Below are 14,396 nucleotides of genomic sequence, written 5' to 3' on the forward strand. Positions count from 1 at the left end.
TGTACGCACAATCGTTTTTGTCTCCACATTCACGCACACATACGCACACACACACTCAAGTGAGCCCGTTGTTCCGCATAGTGCAATTCTCGCTCGGCGGCACCTCAGGGTAAGCTTGAAAAAGACAGTCGGCGACATTTTCTAGCGAAACCGTGTCCCATCCAGATTCTGCCTTTTTATGTACCGTGTGTGTGTGTGTGTGTGTGTGTGCCCGCTCGCGCTCATGTCCCCGTGTGTCTCGAGTGCGTGCGGGCTCGTGCCTCTCGCTCTCTCGCTCACTCTGTGTGCGATATGTGGTTCGTTTCGGTTTTGGCACAGAATGTATTAATTCTTTAGAATTTCGACAAAATACACGGGGCATTATGTTCGTCCCTTAGTGGAATGGTCCATTCCACGGAAAAGAATTACCAAAAAAGGGCGCGGGTACTTCGGAATTTGATGCGTGTGTATGTGTGTGTGTGAGGGAGTTTTTTTTGCTAATCTTATTACGTCGTTCCGTTTTTGGTTCGGAGCCAAAAAATATATAGGTTTGGTGACATTATTTTTCATCTTTTTTTTCCCCCTACATAACCTTTTCCAATATCGTTAATTTTGAATATTCGTTCTTCAACATTTTCTCTTTCTTTTACTCCGTTCTTTCGCTTCCGTTTTTTTTTCTCCGTTCAGAAATATAATCTACGAGGAAGTGAAGAGTTCGTCGCCATCGTTGTCGCCGCCATCTTTCAAACGAACGCTTTGCAGAAGTTAACCCTGACGGCACATACACACACACCGTGTGTACCGGAAGCTTCCATCCGTTCAACAACCAACCCAAGTGCGTGTGCCGCGTGTATGTGTGGCTGTCGCGTGCAGTGTGTGATGCCCGAGTCCGAATTATTCTTAACTAAGTAGGTGGTTGCTGGAAGTAGTTTCGGTTCCGTCGTCGCCTGCTTGGTTGCGGTGGGTGTTTGGTGCCCTTGAGTGACGGGGCTGTGCGTGCGCGTGTATAGGTATGTGCATAACGGGACGTATGTACACATATACATCCAGGTGTGTATAGGCGTCCGTGTGTTGAGAAGGTTCCGATCGCGGCGAACGGACAAAAACATTGCGTTGAGAGTGTAGTTGAAGGTGTTTTTGGTGTTTGTGTGTTTATTGTGTGCAGTGTACGTGTGCCATTGGGCCGTGTGTGTGTGTGTGTGGGTGTCAGCGTGCTTCCTGGAACCGCGATGCAGCTGCCGGAGGGTTTCTCCCACGTTGGCGACGGGCGTCTGAGCATCGCTGAGGAACACTTGCTGGGACTGAAGGCGCCGAGGGACATTGCCGAGGTATACCAGGTTGCAGACACCTGGATTGCCAAGTACGTACGCAACGTGTAGATATAGTAGACGATCGCACGTTTCCTCTCCACCACCCCATCAAACTTCATCCGTGTACGCGCATATTGTAATCGAAAATCGACGGTGAAACGACGATTTTGCTACTTGCTCGTGTGTGCTTTTAATACTCGCTCAGTACGCGAGGCAAATAAAAAAATTGTAGTTATATATATAAATATATAAATATATATATATATATATATATATATATATATATATATATATATATATATATATATATATATATATATAACCCTTTCATGGCGTACACTGTATTCAGTAGTAGCCGTTGATAAATCATCTGAACCTTGATAAGAACATGTCTCGTAACTCTTTTCTTACATTATCTGTTTTTTAAAGGTCGTCGTGGTGGTGTTTTGCGCTAACGAAAACCGTACAGAGAGCTCCTTGTTGGACTGCAAAGAAAATAATAATAATAATAATTTAATGATGCTAGAGTGAGGCAAAAATTAAGGCTTTATGTTTTTAAAGAATTAAATGTATGTTGTATATATTTGTTTCAATTATACTTACACAAATTCAACTATAATTACGATCAATATACAATTAACATACATTTATATAATTAATGTTAAGGTCTGGTACGTCCAGGTTTGCATCGGTATTTTCTCGAAGGGGTATCATAAATTTTTTTTAAAGCAGATAAAAAAATTTCGCGTTCGATCGAAAAAATAATTTCCGTAAAAAAATGTTCATTTGGAACACTTTCATCCATTATTCACACTTTGTTTATTTTTGTATGGGAGCTTTTTCTCAAATTTAAATGTAATTTTACGCGTGTTCCGTCATTCGAACAATTTTGAAGGGATTTTTGGTTGCTCAATTGCTTAAATTGAAAATAAGTTTTTATTAATTTATCTTATATTTTAGTATGACGATTATCCGCCATACTGACATATTATGTTTTAATTTATTGCGGCGAAAAAAAAAAAATACTATCAAACACTTTATATGAATCAGCAGTTGACTCGACGTCTACCTCAATATCTATAATTTTTTCGATCGAAGGGCATTTACAAATTGCGCACTTTATCAGCATCGAAAATGTCTTCAGATTACAGATAGCATATGCGATTTTTTTTGGTTTCAAGAAACAAAAAAATCCTACCTGACATTAGAAACATTTTTATACTTCGATGCACTGAGAGTGCTTTGTAAGTGAATTCTTTGTTAGTTAGTACACCGACCACCGCCACCACCACGGCACTGAGGTTTGGAAGAAATGTATTACAAAACCTCTGCGCATTACTTAACAACAACAAAAGCGCCCCCGTAAACATCCCATTATATTGTGCACAATTCCCATTCGTGGGAACTATCTGAGGGGCCCTCCTCTTCCCTCTTGGGGTCGTACCTATATATATACATATATACATATATAACTCAAAACATTGCCTTCTTGTCGTGTGCAAATTATAGGGGCATGTACGGGATAGTGCGGTCCGCCGTATCGAAGCAAACGGGCATTAGCTATGCAGCGAAATATCTACGCCGCCGCCGCCGGGGCCAATGCTGCCTGAGCGAAATCAATCACGAAATAGCGGTGCTGATGCTGTGCGCCGACTCTGACCATGTGGTAAAGCTGCAGGCCGTGTACGAAACGCGCTCCGAGATCGCCCTCATACTGGAGCTGTAAGTTTACTCTGGCGCACCCGAAACAAATATTAAGGTGCCACTTTTTGCTTTTCATACACCCGAGTGTGGAGACGTTTAATAATACGAATATTCTTTTCTTTTCTTTCTTTTTTTTTTTTGGGACCCTTTTTTGTTGTTGGTGTGCAGTGCAACCGGTGGCGAACTGCAGACGCTGATCGACGAGCAGGGCCATCTGTCGGAGCAGAAGACGCGCGTCTGCATGCGCGAAATTTTGCGCGCCCTGCAACACATGCACAACAAATCGATCGCACATCTGGACCTGAAGCCGCAAAACATTCTCCTGGCGGGGAAATCCGTTGACGGTAATGCCCACTTGTTAGGGTGGAGAATCTCCGCTCACTCGTACGATTCTTGGGGGTACGATTATTTAAAATTTTGTGTGTGGTTTTTATAGATGAGCGTATGCTGATGAACTTCTTTACCAGTTTTTGGCAGGCTAATGAAGTCGTTCGGCAAAAACTTTGAATATTCTTATTAATGTCCATTATTTTGGTAGAAAGTGATATTATTTTTGTCGATTAACTCTAGAAGAATATTTCGATCTACTTGGTTGCCAGGTTGCCAAACCAAGTTTAGAAGACATTTTCGTACAAATTTAAGCATTGATTTTGCTCCTATTTTCGGCATTGCGAATACAGCTTTTAAAACCGTATAGTAGGTGTTATTAATATATTTAAAAAATGATAAAACTCTTTTCAACTTTTGCTAAGTTGAAGTTTTTGATCAAACGTGGTTAAATTATTAATTTGATGTGACTCATTTTCATTTCAAACAGGCAAGACATGAAGAAGATGAGGTCCCACAGGATTGAATTTTCAAAAATGCATATTTACCTTGTAGCTGTTTTCGGCAGGTTTAAAAATAAGAAAATATTTATTTATCGTGTTTGCATTGGATGAATTAACGTCGGTGTGCATCATAAGAAGCAGCCAAAAAAATTTTTTTTTCATTTGCGAGTTGTTTTTATAAATATATTTGTTCTGCTAACCTGCCAAAAAAACAGTAATCCTACGCCCTAATATCGTACGGCTGAGCGGTGACTTCAGTCCAAACCATTTGCTCCCTAATAGTAGCGTGTTTTAGAATTTTACACGATTATTTTTCCATAAATAGACATTCATTTACTAATGCGTTTTTTTCTGATTTAACAAAAAAAAAATCAACCTCTTAAAGATGGCCTAAAGCTGTGCGACTTTGGCATTGCGCGCTACATTGCGGAAAAGAACAAAATCTACGAAATCGTCGGTACGCCCGATTACGTGGCACCGGAGGTGTTGCACTACGATCCACTATCCCTGCAGACGGACATCTGGTCGATCGGCGTGGTTGCCTACGTCCTGCTGACCGGGCTGTCACCGTTCGGCGGTGACAGTAAGCAGGAAACGTTCCTGAACGTTACCAAATGCTCGCTCACCTTTCCGGACGAACTGTTTAGCGGAATTTCGAGCGACGCTATCGACTTCATCAAGAGCGTGCTAAGAATTAAGCCAAAGTATGTACTACATCCTTGTGTGTGTGTGTGTGCATATTGTTAATTTCCCCTTTTTCTTCTTCTTATTTTCCGTTGCCGGTTTTTTAGGGATCGACTCACTGTCGACGAATGTCTCGAGCATCGTTGGTTGAAGGAGGATGTGGTTTGCTTGAGAGAAGAGATACTTGCCGCCCGTGCCTCAGCGGCACTTAACAAACCCGAGACAAAAGCTGTGATGAATGAGAACGGTGGTGTGGGTGTGGAAGGTGGTAGTAGTAGTAGTAATGTGGCTGTTGTGGTAGCAAATGGTAGTAACGGTTACAGTAGTAGTAACGTTGAATCGCCGGTACGATTGCATGAAGCTGCTAATGGAAGCCAGAAAGTATTGATGGTAGTGGGAGCGGCGGAGTCTGGCATCAACAATACTGTCAGCGCTGCTACTGCTGCAGCTACATCCGCCGAAGAGGTATGGTGCGAAACGAGCAGTGCAGGAGAAACTGGTGGAGGAGGAGGAGGAGGAGGAGGAAAAGGGCGAAAAACATCACCACCGGTAGTAGGGAGTGAGCTGAAGCTGGCACAAACCGGCGGCACCGGTCAGTGTGATCTAGCGACGATTATAGCGGAGGAAAATAAGGAAAACGTTATAGTTGTTGGTAGTGGTGGTGGTTTGGTGTCACGTTCACTGTTTCCGGACGCACCCACCACACCGAAGGTGAGCAGAAAGGCACTTCCGGTGGAACCACTGATCGATGGGCATCTGTATCCGCACCATCACCACCATCATCATCATCACCATCATCACAACAGTAATCAATATCAACATCAACATCAACTGCATCATGGTTTTGTACCAACGCACCACCATGTGCTTAATCACAACCATCACCACCACCACCATCACCACCACAACCATCATCAGCTGCATCCAATGTCGAACGGTGTGAGTTGTTCACCGTCAACGTGTGTAAAAAAACATGTACAAAAAATCCGCCTCCAATCGCCGGTGGCTGCGCAACTAGATAGTAGTAGTGAAGAGATGGCAACACCCGGTACGACACCATCTCAGCCTTGCGCTGCTAGTAGTAGCGGTGGTGATGAACGGAACAGCGAACAATCCCCAATGTCCGGTTGGGTTGATCCCGATGGTAGTATTGGTATTCTGGCAACGATGGCCGAGACAATGAATCATGTTGCCGTACCGGATGAAGCGGCGTCCGCCTCGCTACCTTGCTCGGACGAAACCACCACCATCGCCACCTCCTTCCGTCCTCCACCAGGCAGCAGTACACACTGTACGCTAAAGTGTGCCGAACCGCCTAGCGGCGGTGGTAGTAGTGCAACGGACGGTGGCGTGCATGTAGCACCAACCAACGGTCACAGCAAGGCGCTTCAACCGAGCGACAAGGATGCCATTATCACCTGCTAAAATATGGCGGTGTGTTCGGGTGAGAGTGCGGCCAGAACAGCAACAGCAGAAGATGCAACGGAAGACGTCTGTGCTGAACAGGATTCACCGATAAGTATACCTACACAATAATTGATAGTAGTAGTTAGTTTGTGAGTCGCCAGGGGCGGAGACACACATACCATTTACATATATATATACATTCACATCTATCTATATATACATATATATACACACGTACATACATACATATATACATACATATATATTATATTCTAAATTGTGCATCGTACGCCGTTCTACGGTACAGTACACGCTTTACATATGCATTATACAACCCCACCCCTCCCCTCCCCTCCCACGAGTATAGGGAGAATGTTTGGTTGAGCCAAACTCTACGGAGGTAGGGGCGATGTGGGTCATGGGAGTGTGATTTGGTACTTACAAACCCTACTTGTTGTTTGCTACACCAACGTTGCCAAATTTTTTTTTGAAAAATAGAAGAGAAAACTTTTACGCTTCTGAAGCGTGTGTTTTCTTGGCATCAAGTTGCGAAAAATCATTTTCTGCATTGTGCGTGTGCCAAGCGAAACTCATGAGTTTTTCATTTTTTAATGCTTCTTTTTCTTTGCTTTGTACACTTCTCTTACTCATACTTTTCATTTTTTTCCTGTCACCTTATCTTAAACTGCACATCGGTATTATACAATTGTCCTACTACGTAGGAAACTTTCGAACGAACATTGTGGAACTAATTTTCTTATTTTTGATTGTTTTTTTTTCTGGCCATATATTTCAAAAAGGGAAACGAAATCGTAAACTGATATGGGATTGAAGGAAAGAAGTGTTAGGGGGGTAGGGGGGGGGGAGGTTTGGAACAAAATTGTTCCGATTGTTGAGAGGATTTTCCTTCTTGTTCGATAATATAAACACACGCACACACATAAACAAGCTAAGGGAATAATAATAATTAATAAATATTAGGAAATGTTAGCAACAAGCCAAGCGATAAATAGTTGTACAAAAAAAAAACAGTAATGCCTTATTTAAAACAAAACAATTAACCAAACTAATACTTAATACGCTACCATTGTGCAGTCGAACCGTGTCGAGTGAGAATTTTTGGAATCGGTTGAACCCAATTGTTAGCCTTAGATATCTGTTGTTATAGCTTCAAAATGTCTTCTTTTTTCTATTACTAAATTATTCCATTTCGAAAAAAAGACCGCAAAAATGTTCCCAGCATGCCAAAATTGTGCGCTAGGTGCACCAATTGATTTTAAAAATAGTACCCGTACTATTGAAGAGCGAGTGTTGACTCTCTATGGAATTTGCGTACGGTTAGTGCTTGTTGTTGGTCGGTAGCCAGGCGTACATACACGAGAACGCCATAGGAATGCCTGAGCGGAGGAGGGAGTGTGTAGGGAATGGGTAGCGGAAAAACAAATCCCCTATTAGGATAGTAGATAGTGGAGATAATTTGCAAATTTGAAACTTTGAAAGACAACAACATACACACATCGTCATCTGATGAATAAAACGTGTACCTAATAGGGAAATAACGATTGCCCTGCAATGAAAACGAAAAGAAAGAAAGTAAGAATAACAGGAAAAGACACATAAATGCTTTGTTTTGCCATGATGTGCCTAAAAAAAAAAGTTTTAGCAAGAGACACCCTGCTCTGTTCTTATATGGGTGTGTGGAGCTTAAAGACAGAGGACGTCTTTAAGGGAAACACTAGTGCCAACTAGGAAATGGTGTTGTTTTTAGAAATATTATTTAAAATTTCGATAGCAGAGAACAAAAAAATGCGAGAGAGAGAGAGAGAGAGAGAGAGAGAGAGAGAGATTTGTTTTGCATTTAATTTATAAAAGTGTTTTTTTATATTTCAAAAATCCCATTGCCCCGTTTTTTTTTCTTCTCTCCCTTTTTTAGTTAGATAAATGTTGTTTATAGTTTCTGTATAGTTGTGTTATTAAAAAAAAAACAAACACAAGGTGCGTTTTTAACAAAATATTTCTAGGGTTTTAGAAAGAGTGAGGCGAGAATCGGGCGTGAGAGAAATAATAGAGAGGGAAAGTAATTGGTTGTTGTCTTGTTACACAATATAGGAGGAATTTCAACGGTAGGATCGTTGTTAGGTGAGGACTGACTATCCAGCTAGGTAGTATCAGCAAATCTAGTAGGCGGCGTGACCTTAGTACGGTCGTTAAGCCAAGAAGTTTTCTTTTGCAGTTTGATCTTTGAAGTAGAGGGATAAACACCCAACGGTGGTGTGAGTCACAAGTGTTTGTGTGTGTGTATTTTGTGTGTTTGCATAGCATGATCATATGTCTTCTGCCGTTCCCTTTCGCGCGGGGCTCGTGTGATCGTTTGACTGTATTTTACCAAGTTTGCCTTTTTTTTTGTTATTCTTTGAAACATTCTTTAATTTTTCCTATTTTCTGACCGGCTTTATACCATTTTACACAACGATACATACTAACTCACCACACCGTTCACCGCCGCCGATACGTTCGCGCCCCGGTTAAGTGACTTTCAACACCGTATTTTACTGTACTCATCATTTTCTGTCATTTTTCTGCTCTTTCACCACAATATACTCTTGCACTAAACCTACATACTGCAAAACATTTAAAAACCATATAACCACAAGTCTCAAATGAAAAATGTCATTTCTTTCGATTGTTCGCGGTCGAATACACATTGAAGTGAGATTTTAAATTTCTTCCTCATCTGTTTCGAACCCGCGAACCACACTGCCATTTGTTTTTTGGGTATTGTGAAAACCCGGTAAGGGCAGATTTAATGTGGTTTTTTTTCGAACTACAAATAAGAAATGACGTAAAGTTTGTTTTGTTCATGGGATTGAAAAAAAAGAACAAACGGAAACAAAACACTCCTTTTTTGCCAAAAGAAACAATCAAATAATAATTTAGCGCATGCACATTTAGCAATGCAAAAAAAAAAAAGATTTGGATGGAAAACCGACAATTTTTGTCGATTTTTTCGTTGTTGTTTGAAGGGCTATTTAAGGAATTCATTTGCACAAAAGTAACACTGATCCAAAGAGTGAAACACTGAGGAGAAAAAAAACGCACACACAAAACAAGAGTTTTGCTTTCGCGAAACAACAAAAAGGTTTTAGCGAGTAGATTTTATTATTTACAACAAGAAGCATATCAATAGAAATGGGCCGCTGTTGCATCTTTGTGTTTGAACATAAGGAAAGCCTTCTTCTTTGGGGTGGGTGCGCTTGGGTGCTATAGCTGCGGGCAGTGAAGATTATTTTTCGGTTTTTATTTTTAAGTGGCATGCTTTGTTTGGTGTTATCATCGCGCCATACAGCCGTAGTTTGTAAACTGTTCCGGCTATAAATCCCTCGGTTCCCGAGTTTTTCTATGTTGAAACACACCTGAGCATATGTCGGTTGTGAGAGATCGATATAGAGGGTGCAAAAGATTGTAAGAGGGAGAGGGAGCGAAGTGGAGAGAGCTTAACGATACTTTAGCATACATTAAGTTATCATCCAGTCCCTCTCCCCGTAATGTAAATAAATATTAACAACACCAAATGTGTTGTCATAAAACCAATGCAGCAACTTAAAGTTAACGAAAGAATGCTACGCACATATCGATATTATTGCTGCTCATCCACACATTTAACAAGAAGATTATAGATATCACATATATCTTATTATATTTATTTACAATTGAATATGACGGTCCAGTGCCGTATTGTATATATCTTACTATATTTGCAGAAATAATAGTCATCACACATTTTTTCCGTGTTAAAAATTAATTTTCCAGGGGTTTATGGATCTTTTTACCGTCAGTAGCGTTTGCCCAAAAACATGTTCCCAAGCTCTGTCGTATTACAATTTGATTTTGAGTTTCATCTCTGACAATTCTCGGACGAGTTTTAAACTAACCACGCTGGTATACCCCGACCCCAATTGCTAAAACGCTCTCGGTGTCCAAAAGCGGACACCTAAACCTCTCAGTGACTTTCGAGATAAAGATGCTCAGATGGTTCCCGTGTAAAGCCTTGCGCTCTCAGCCTTCTGCTGCCAACAAGTTTCTCCAGCCAGCCGATAACTTGCACCAAACAACAATCATGATGCACCGCGTCATCTGTTTACTATCCTGCTCGCCCTAGTTTGTTAGCTTCACAAATCTGGCCGTTATAAGGATCTATATCGATGGATCGTGCGCCCTAACATCAAAAAGGATTTCACTCGACTATGCCGCCTTACGACGAGAGCCGGAGCCACAAAGTATTATGGGGGCTGTGTTAAGTGTACTCTACGGATGCACCTTGTCCCGAGTGACCGTCGTAATGTAGCATAAAGTAGATTCTAACGAGAGCCTAGGAATGCTGACTCCTGATTTAAAAAAAAAAGAAAACAATCAAATGACATTCAAGTAGTAAATCCCCATTTTCATCTCTACTCTTCGACTCCACACTCTTGAGAACGGTGTGTGATAAAATCTTTGCAAATCCTACGGTTGATGTTCTCATAAACGATATCGTCCGGAAACGCTATTTGACAGTAAAATAATACCCGCTAAAACTCTGGAACATTAATTTCGTTGGTGTCGTTGCTACTTTAGTTTGTTTCGTGCACATTATTTTCATTTATGCTTCAATAGTTTATATAGGCTATATCCTTAAGAATAGCTTTTTTTATTTTAGTATAACTTGATCCATATGTATTTCTAGTAGCAACACATGATGACAAAGTAAAAAGTAAAACAATATAATACAATTCAAACAAATGTGTCTTTTCCAACGAACACGTTGGTGCCCTTATGGCCCACTAGTAGCGATTAGCAGCTTTATCGGTATGTATCCTCAAAAAAAAGGTTTCCTACTAATACAATTTTGTTCACTCTACAGTACGTAGGAGGGTGAGGAGACGAGCGATGCGATAACCATCGGAGGCGTAGCAGTGCTAGGTGATGCAGCTGACTGGGAGACGCTTTTCGTAAGATTGTAATGAACCGGCCGTTGAAATTCGGCGTGCGTGAGTGCGGCGCTGCGGTTTAGCTTCTGTGATGCGTCGATCATCTGTCGCACGCTGTCGATGATTTCGATTTGTTGCGCCGGCGGCAGTTTCGCCACACGGTGACCCATCGCTTTGAATAGCTGTACGGTTTCCATGCTCTTTTTGGAAGGGTTCGTAACGGACTGACTGCCCTATGAGCTGCTGCTGGCCGGTTTTATTAAGAAATCGCCGGGTAATCGGAACAGCTCTTAAAAGAGGGATGGAGAGAGTCGTTGCCCAGGGAGAAGGGGGTACCCTTTTGACAAAATCTGCCTCTTTCCTAATAGGCACTAGTAAGGCAATTTTAAAATAAAAAACTAATAAAACGGTTATATCTGCACCCCTGTTTGTGGGTAGGAGAAATCGTTAACGAATGCGACGGTAGGCGAGCTCGTGCACGTAAGGGTAGTTGGGGGTACCCGGTAGGGAACGCTTACACTGGGCCCAGAGCAGTTCGAGGGTAAAAACGAACGTCGCCAGGAACAGGCCGGCAATCAGCAGTAGGTAGCTGCCGAGCAGATGGCGCACCTGCAGTACCTCCGCCTGTCTGGTGTGGGAGAGCGTTGGGCGCTCGAACCGCATGTCCAGATTTTCGTGATGCCAGCGAACAATAAACCCGGTCGCCTGTATGCGCCGGATGTACCAATCGAACGCGGCCGCTATCGGGCTGGACCGTTTGAAGTACATCGCGAAGTGAAACGTGAGCAGCTTCTCCTCGGAGGTGCGATAGTTGAGATCGGACCGGTTGCGCTCGTTAAACTTGATGATCTCCTCGCGGGTGTAAGCGAGCGCCAGCCGTTCACCGTTGCGGATCGTTTGCTCGAGCAGGGTCGGACCCTCGGCTGACTTGATCAGCTGCACCCGGCTCTCGTCGAAACGGTGCTGCGATTCGTCGAACACCTTGTGGAAGATGGTTTCGGTCATTGCGAATCGGTAGCCTGCTTGCAGTAGTACCGCCAGACTGTGTATATCGCTGAGCGGTGTCGCCTCGGTTAGATAGCTCACCAGTGATCCTTTGTAGCATTCGCGCAGCAACGTGGAATGGATGATCCATAGTACGAGCACGAACCGGATCGGTGTGCGGTGTGGCGTTGCGGAATCGGGCAAAGATTCTCCAATAAACGCACGCCAAAAGTTGAGCGAAACGGCGTATGAGCGGAGGGCCGCGAATCCGAGTGCTAGCTCGAGTGCCACCACGAGCCAGATGGTTAGGTGGAAGGGTTTTAGCAGCTGCTCGAGGGGGCTGATGGTCGCGAGTGCTTCCGGTACGGCCAGCACCAGATCGGTCATGTAGTAGTTGTGGGATTGCGTTGTGGTGGCGAGCAGCTTCGGGTAGGGAAAGTAACCGCCCACCGTCATGTGGACGGTTCCACGCAGCAGCAGTCCTAGTGCACCGTTTGCCGTACCGTTCGGGTAGATCCGACCCCACATACGTTCGTCCGTGGGCTGTACGATGGATACGCGAAAGTTGAGATGCCTTGCGAGCAACTCCACCAGATTACCTTCGATCCCGGCCAGTCGTTGATGCGATTGCTGGATGTCCTCTGTAATACCGTTGGAGGAGGATGCGTCTTCCGCGTTTAAAAACCTCATGAAAGGTTCCCGCTCGAAGCAAGCCACCCGAAGCTGACAACCGTACAGATTGTGTTCGAACCGATCGTACAGCAGCGTCCCGCCGTGCATTAGCTTCCCATCGCTGCACTGGGCGAGCCGCTTCGGTCGGCTACATCCACAGCATCCAGGCCCATACGGTTCGTACACGTGCAGATCGATCTGCTGCACCGTATCGCGGTAGTAACCGATCGCGAGAACGACATTGTGTATGCGAACATCCCACAGTCGGCGAAACGTGTCCGCCATTTGATGCTGTACCGTGCGGCCACCGATGCTAGTTGTCGTCGGTACCAGCAGCAGCAGCAGAAAGTAACCTCGATGCTCGACATTTTTCGCTACCAGCTTCGGTAGATGCATCTCGAACTGGCGCAGATCGTCCATTAGGATGAGCACAAGGTTGTGCTGATTGTAGTTAACCGTACGCTCATACCGGTCTAGATTGAAGGTGAACAGTGTACCGTCCGCGTGTGCTGCCCCAACCGTCAGCAATGGTAGTAATCGGTCCAGCAAATCATCGCGAAACCGATGTCCGGTCGGACTATCGCTAAGCGTATAGGCGTTCAGCTCGTGCTTGACGATGTTGGCGTTTTGCTGCACTATCTCACCGACGCAAGACACCCACCGCTCTAGGTACTGTTGGTGGTGGTGACCGGCATCGACAGCTCCGATCGGTTTGATTACCAACAGCCACAGCAGTAACACTAGCTGCTGGTGAATTGTCGCCATCGGTTGGACACGACGGACACACGGTGTCTGCTTCGTGATGGTTCCTCAGACCAGCAGGATGTCATGCCCTTCATGTTTATAACCCCATATCACAATCCCAATTTTTTCTGGATCATACGCCAAGAGAACTCCATAGAGATGAATTATTTATTCATCCTCTCGCGATGCACCACTGGGGACCTACCAGCATGACGCAGCGAGTACTATCGCATTTAAAATGCAACAGCTATATAGGCGTGCAATTCTAATCATTGTAGAGCGCGGAATGATATCTTCGAGTGTGGGGTGGGGTGGATTATTATACTCCCGTTGGGGAGTTGCCTTTGTTTTTAACTACGGTTGGGTATTATTTGCTTCGCAAGAGTGGAGCAACTTGATAAACGTGTTTCCGTGATATTTGCAAACAATTTGTTTCAAAAGACACGTCCGGAGATTCGGAGGTGGATCCAGATATATTGTTAACAGTATCTTATGCTTATAGCATAATTATGTCGCATTTGAGGAAAATCATGTGCGAGTTTTTGAAAATTCGTTGCGTTTTTTTTATATTTTAATTCAGGGTAAATAATATGCTGCTGATTGATAGCAAAAATATTTTGCATTTTTAGCAGAATTTTTACCATTGTTTAACTCAATAAAAGCGAAAAAACAATTCTAAAGAATTACGGTGAAATGCGCTTTTATAGCGAAACAATGGTTGGTGCACCAATCGTTTAATTGAATATTTTTTTTTTTTTAATTCTCAGATTACATTTTTTTTAAAACATTTTTAATTTTTTGTCTCAACAGAATATGTCTGATCGATTGAAGACAAATCGAATTAATTGACATTAAATCATTTCATAATAATAAAAAAAAAACAAATCTGGTGCTCGGTGTGTGCATAAACACCGTGCACTCACGGTGAGCAATACTTCGATGTCGCTCTCTGTCGCTCTCTGTCGCTCTCTGTCGCGGTATTCTCACTTTCTCAGAGAGTCTTAACATGTACAGCGGCTTCGTAGCCTTAGGGGTTGTAACTAGAATCGTTACAACCGTAGAAAGAGGTAAAGAACTTATCTGCAAACCAAGCATTTTTTTCTTTTGCCTCTTAA

At 43.2% G+C, this 14,396-nt stretch overlaps 5 protein-coding genes across 5 annotated transcripts in view; 4 read left to right on the top strand and 1 right to left on the bottom strand.

Moving 5' to 3' along the window:
- The window catches only part of LOC126561385 (uncharacterized), a 390,544-nt gene that overhangs the window by 152,992 nt on the left and 223,156 nt on the right, over positions 1-14,396 (top strand). The window lies entirely within an intron of this gene.
- LOC126557347 (lysophosphatidylcholine acyltransferase-like) overlaps positions 1-14,396 on the top strand; it is a 238,922-nt gene that overhangs the window by 126,580 nt on the left and 97,946 nt on the right. The window lies entirely within an intron of this gene.
- Positions 1-14,396, top strand: part of LOC126557212 (cytoplasmic dynein 1 light intermediate chain 2) — a 367,651-nt gene that overhangs the window by 97,648 nt on the left and 255,607 nt on the right. The window lies entirely within an intron of this gene.
- LOC126558657 (death-associated protein kinase related-like) lies at positions 1,209-5,932 on the top strand. Its single transcript, XM_050214744.1, has 5 exons — positions 1,209-1,339; positions 2,799-3,011; positions 3,162-3,337; positions 4,209-4,527; positions 4,615-5,932. The coding sequence occupies exons 1-5, from the start codon at positions 1,209-1,211 to the stop codon at positions 5,930-5,932; spliced, it is 2,157 nt and encodes a 718-aa protein (XP_050070701.1).
- LOC126562445 (uncharacterized) lies at positions 11,329-13,302 on the bottom strand. Its single transcript, XM_050218960.1, has one exon. It carries the CDS (start codon positions 13,300-13,302, stop codon positions 11,329-11,331), a length of 1,974 nt encoding a protein of 657 aa, XP_050074917.1.

This window comes from Anopheles maculipalpis, chromosome X (assembly GCF_943734695.1).
Source record: "Anopheles maculipalpis chromosome X, idAnoMacuDA_375_x, whole genome shotgun sequence".
In the NCBI taxonomy this organism is placed as follows: domain Eukaryota; kingdom Metazoa; phylum Arthropoda; class Insecta; order Diptera; family Culicidae; genus Anopheles; species Anopheles maculipalpis.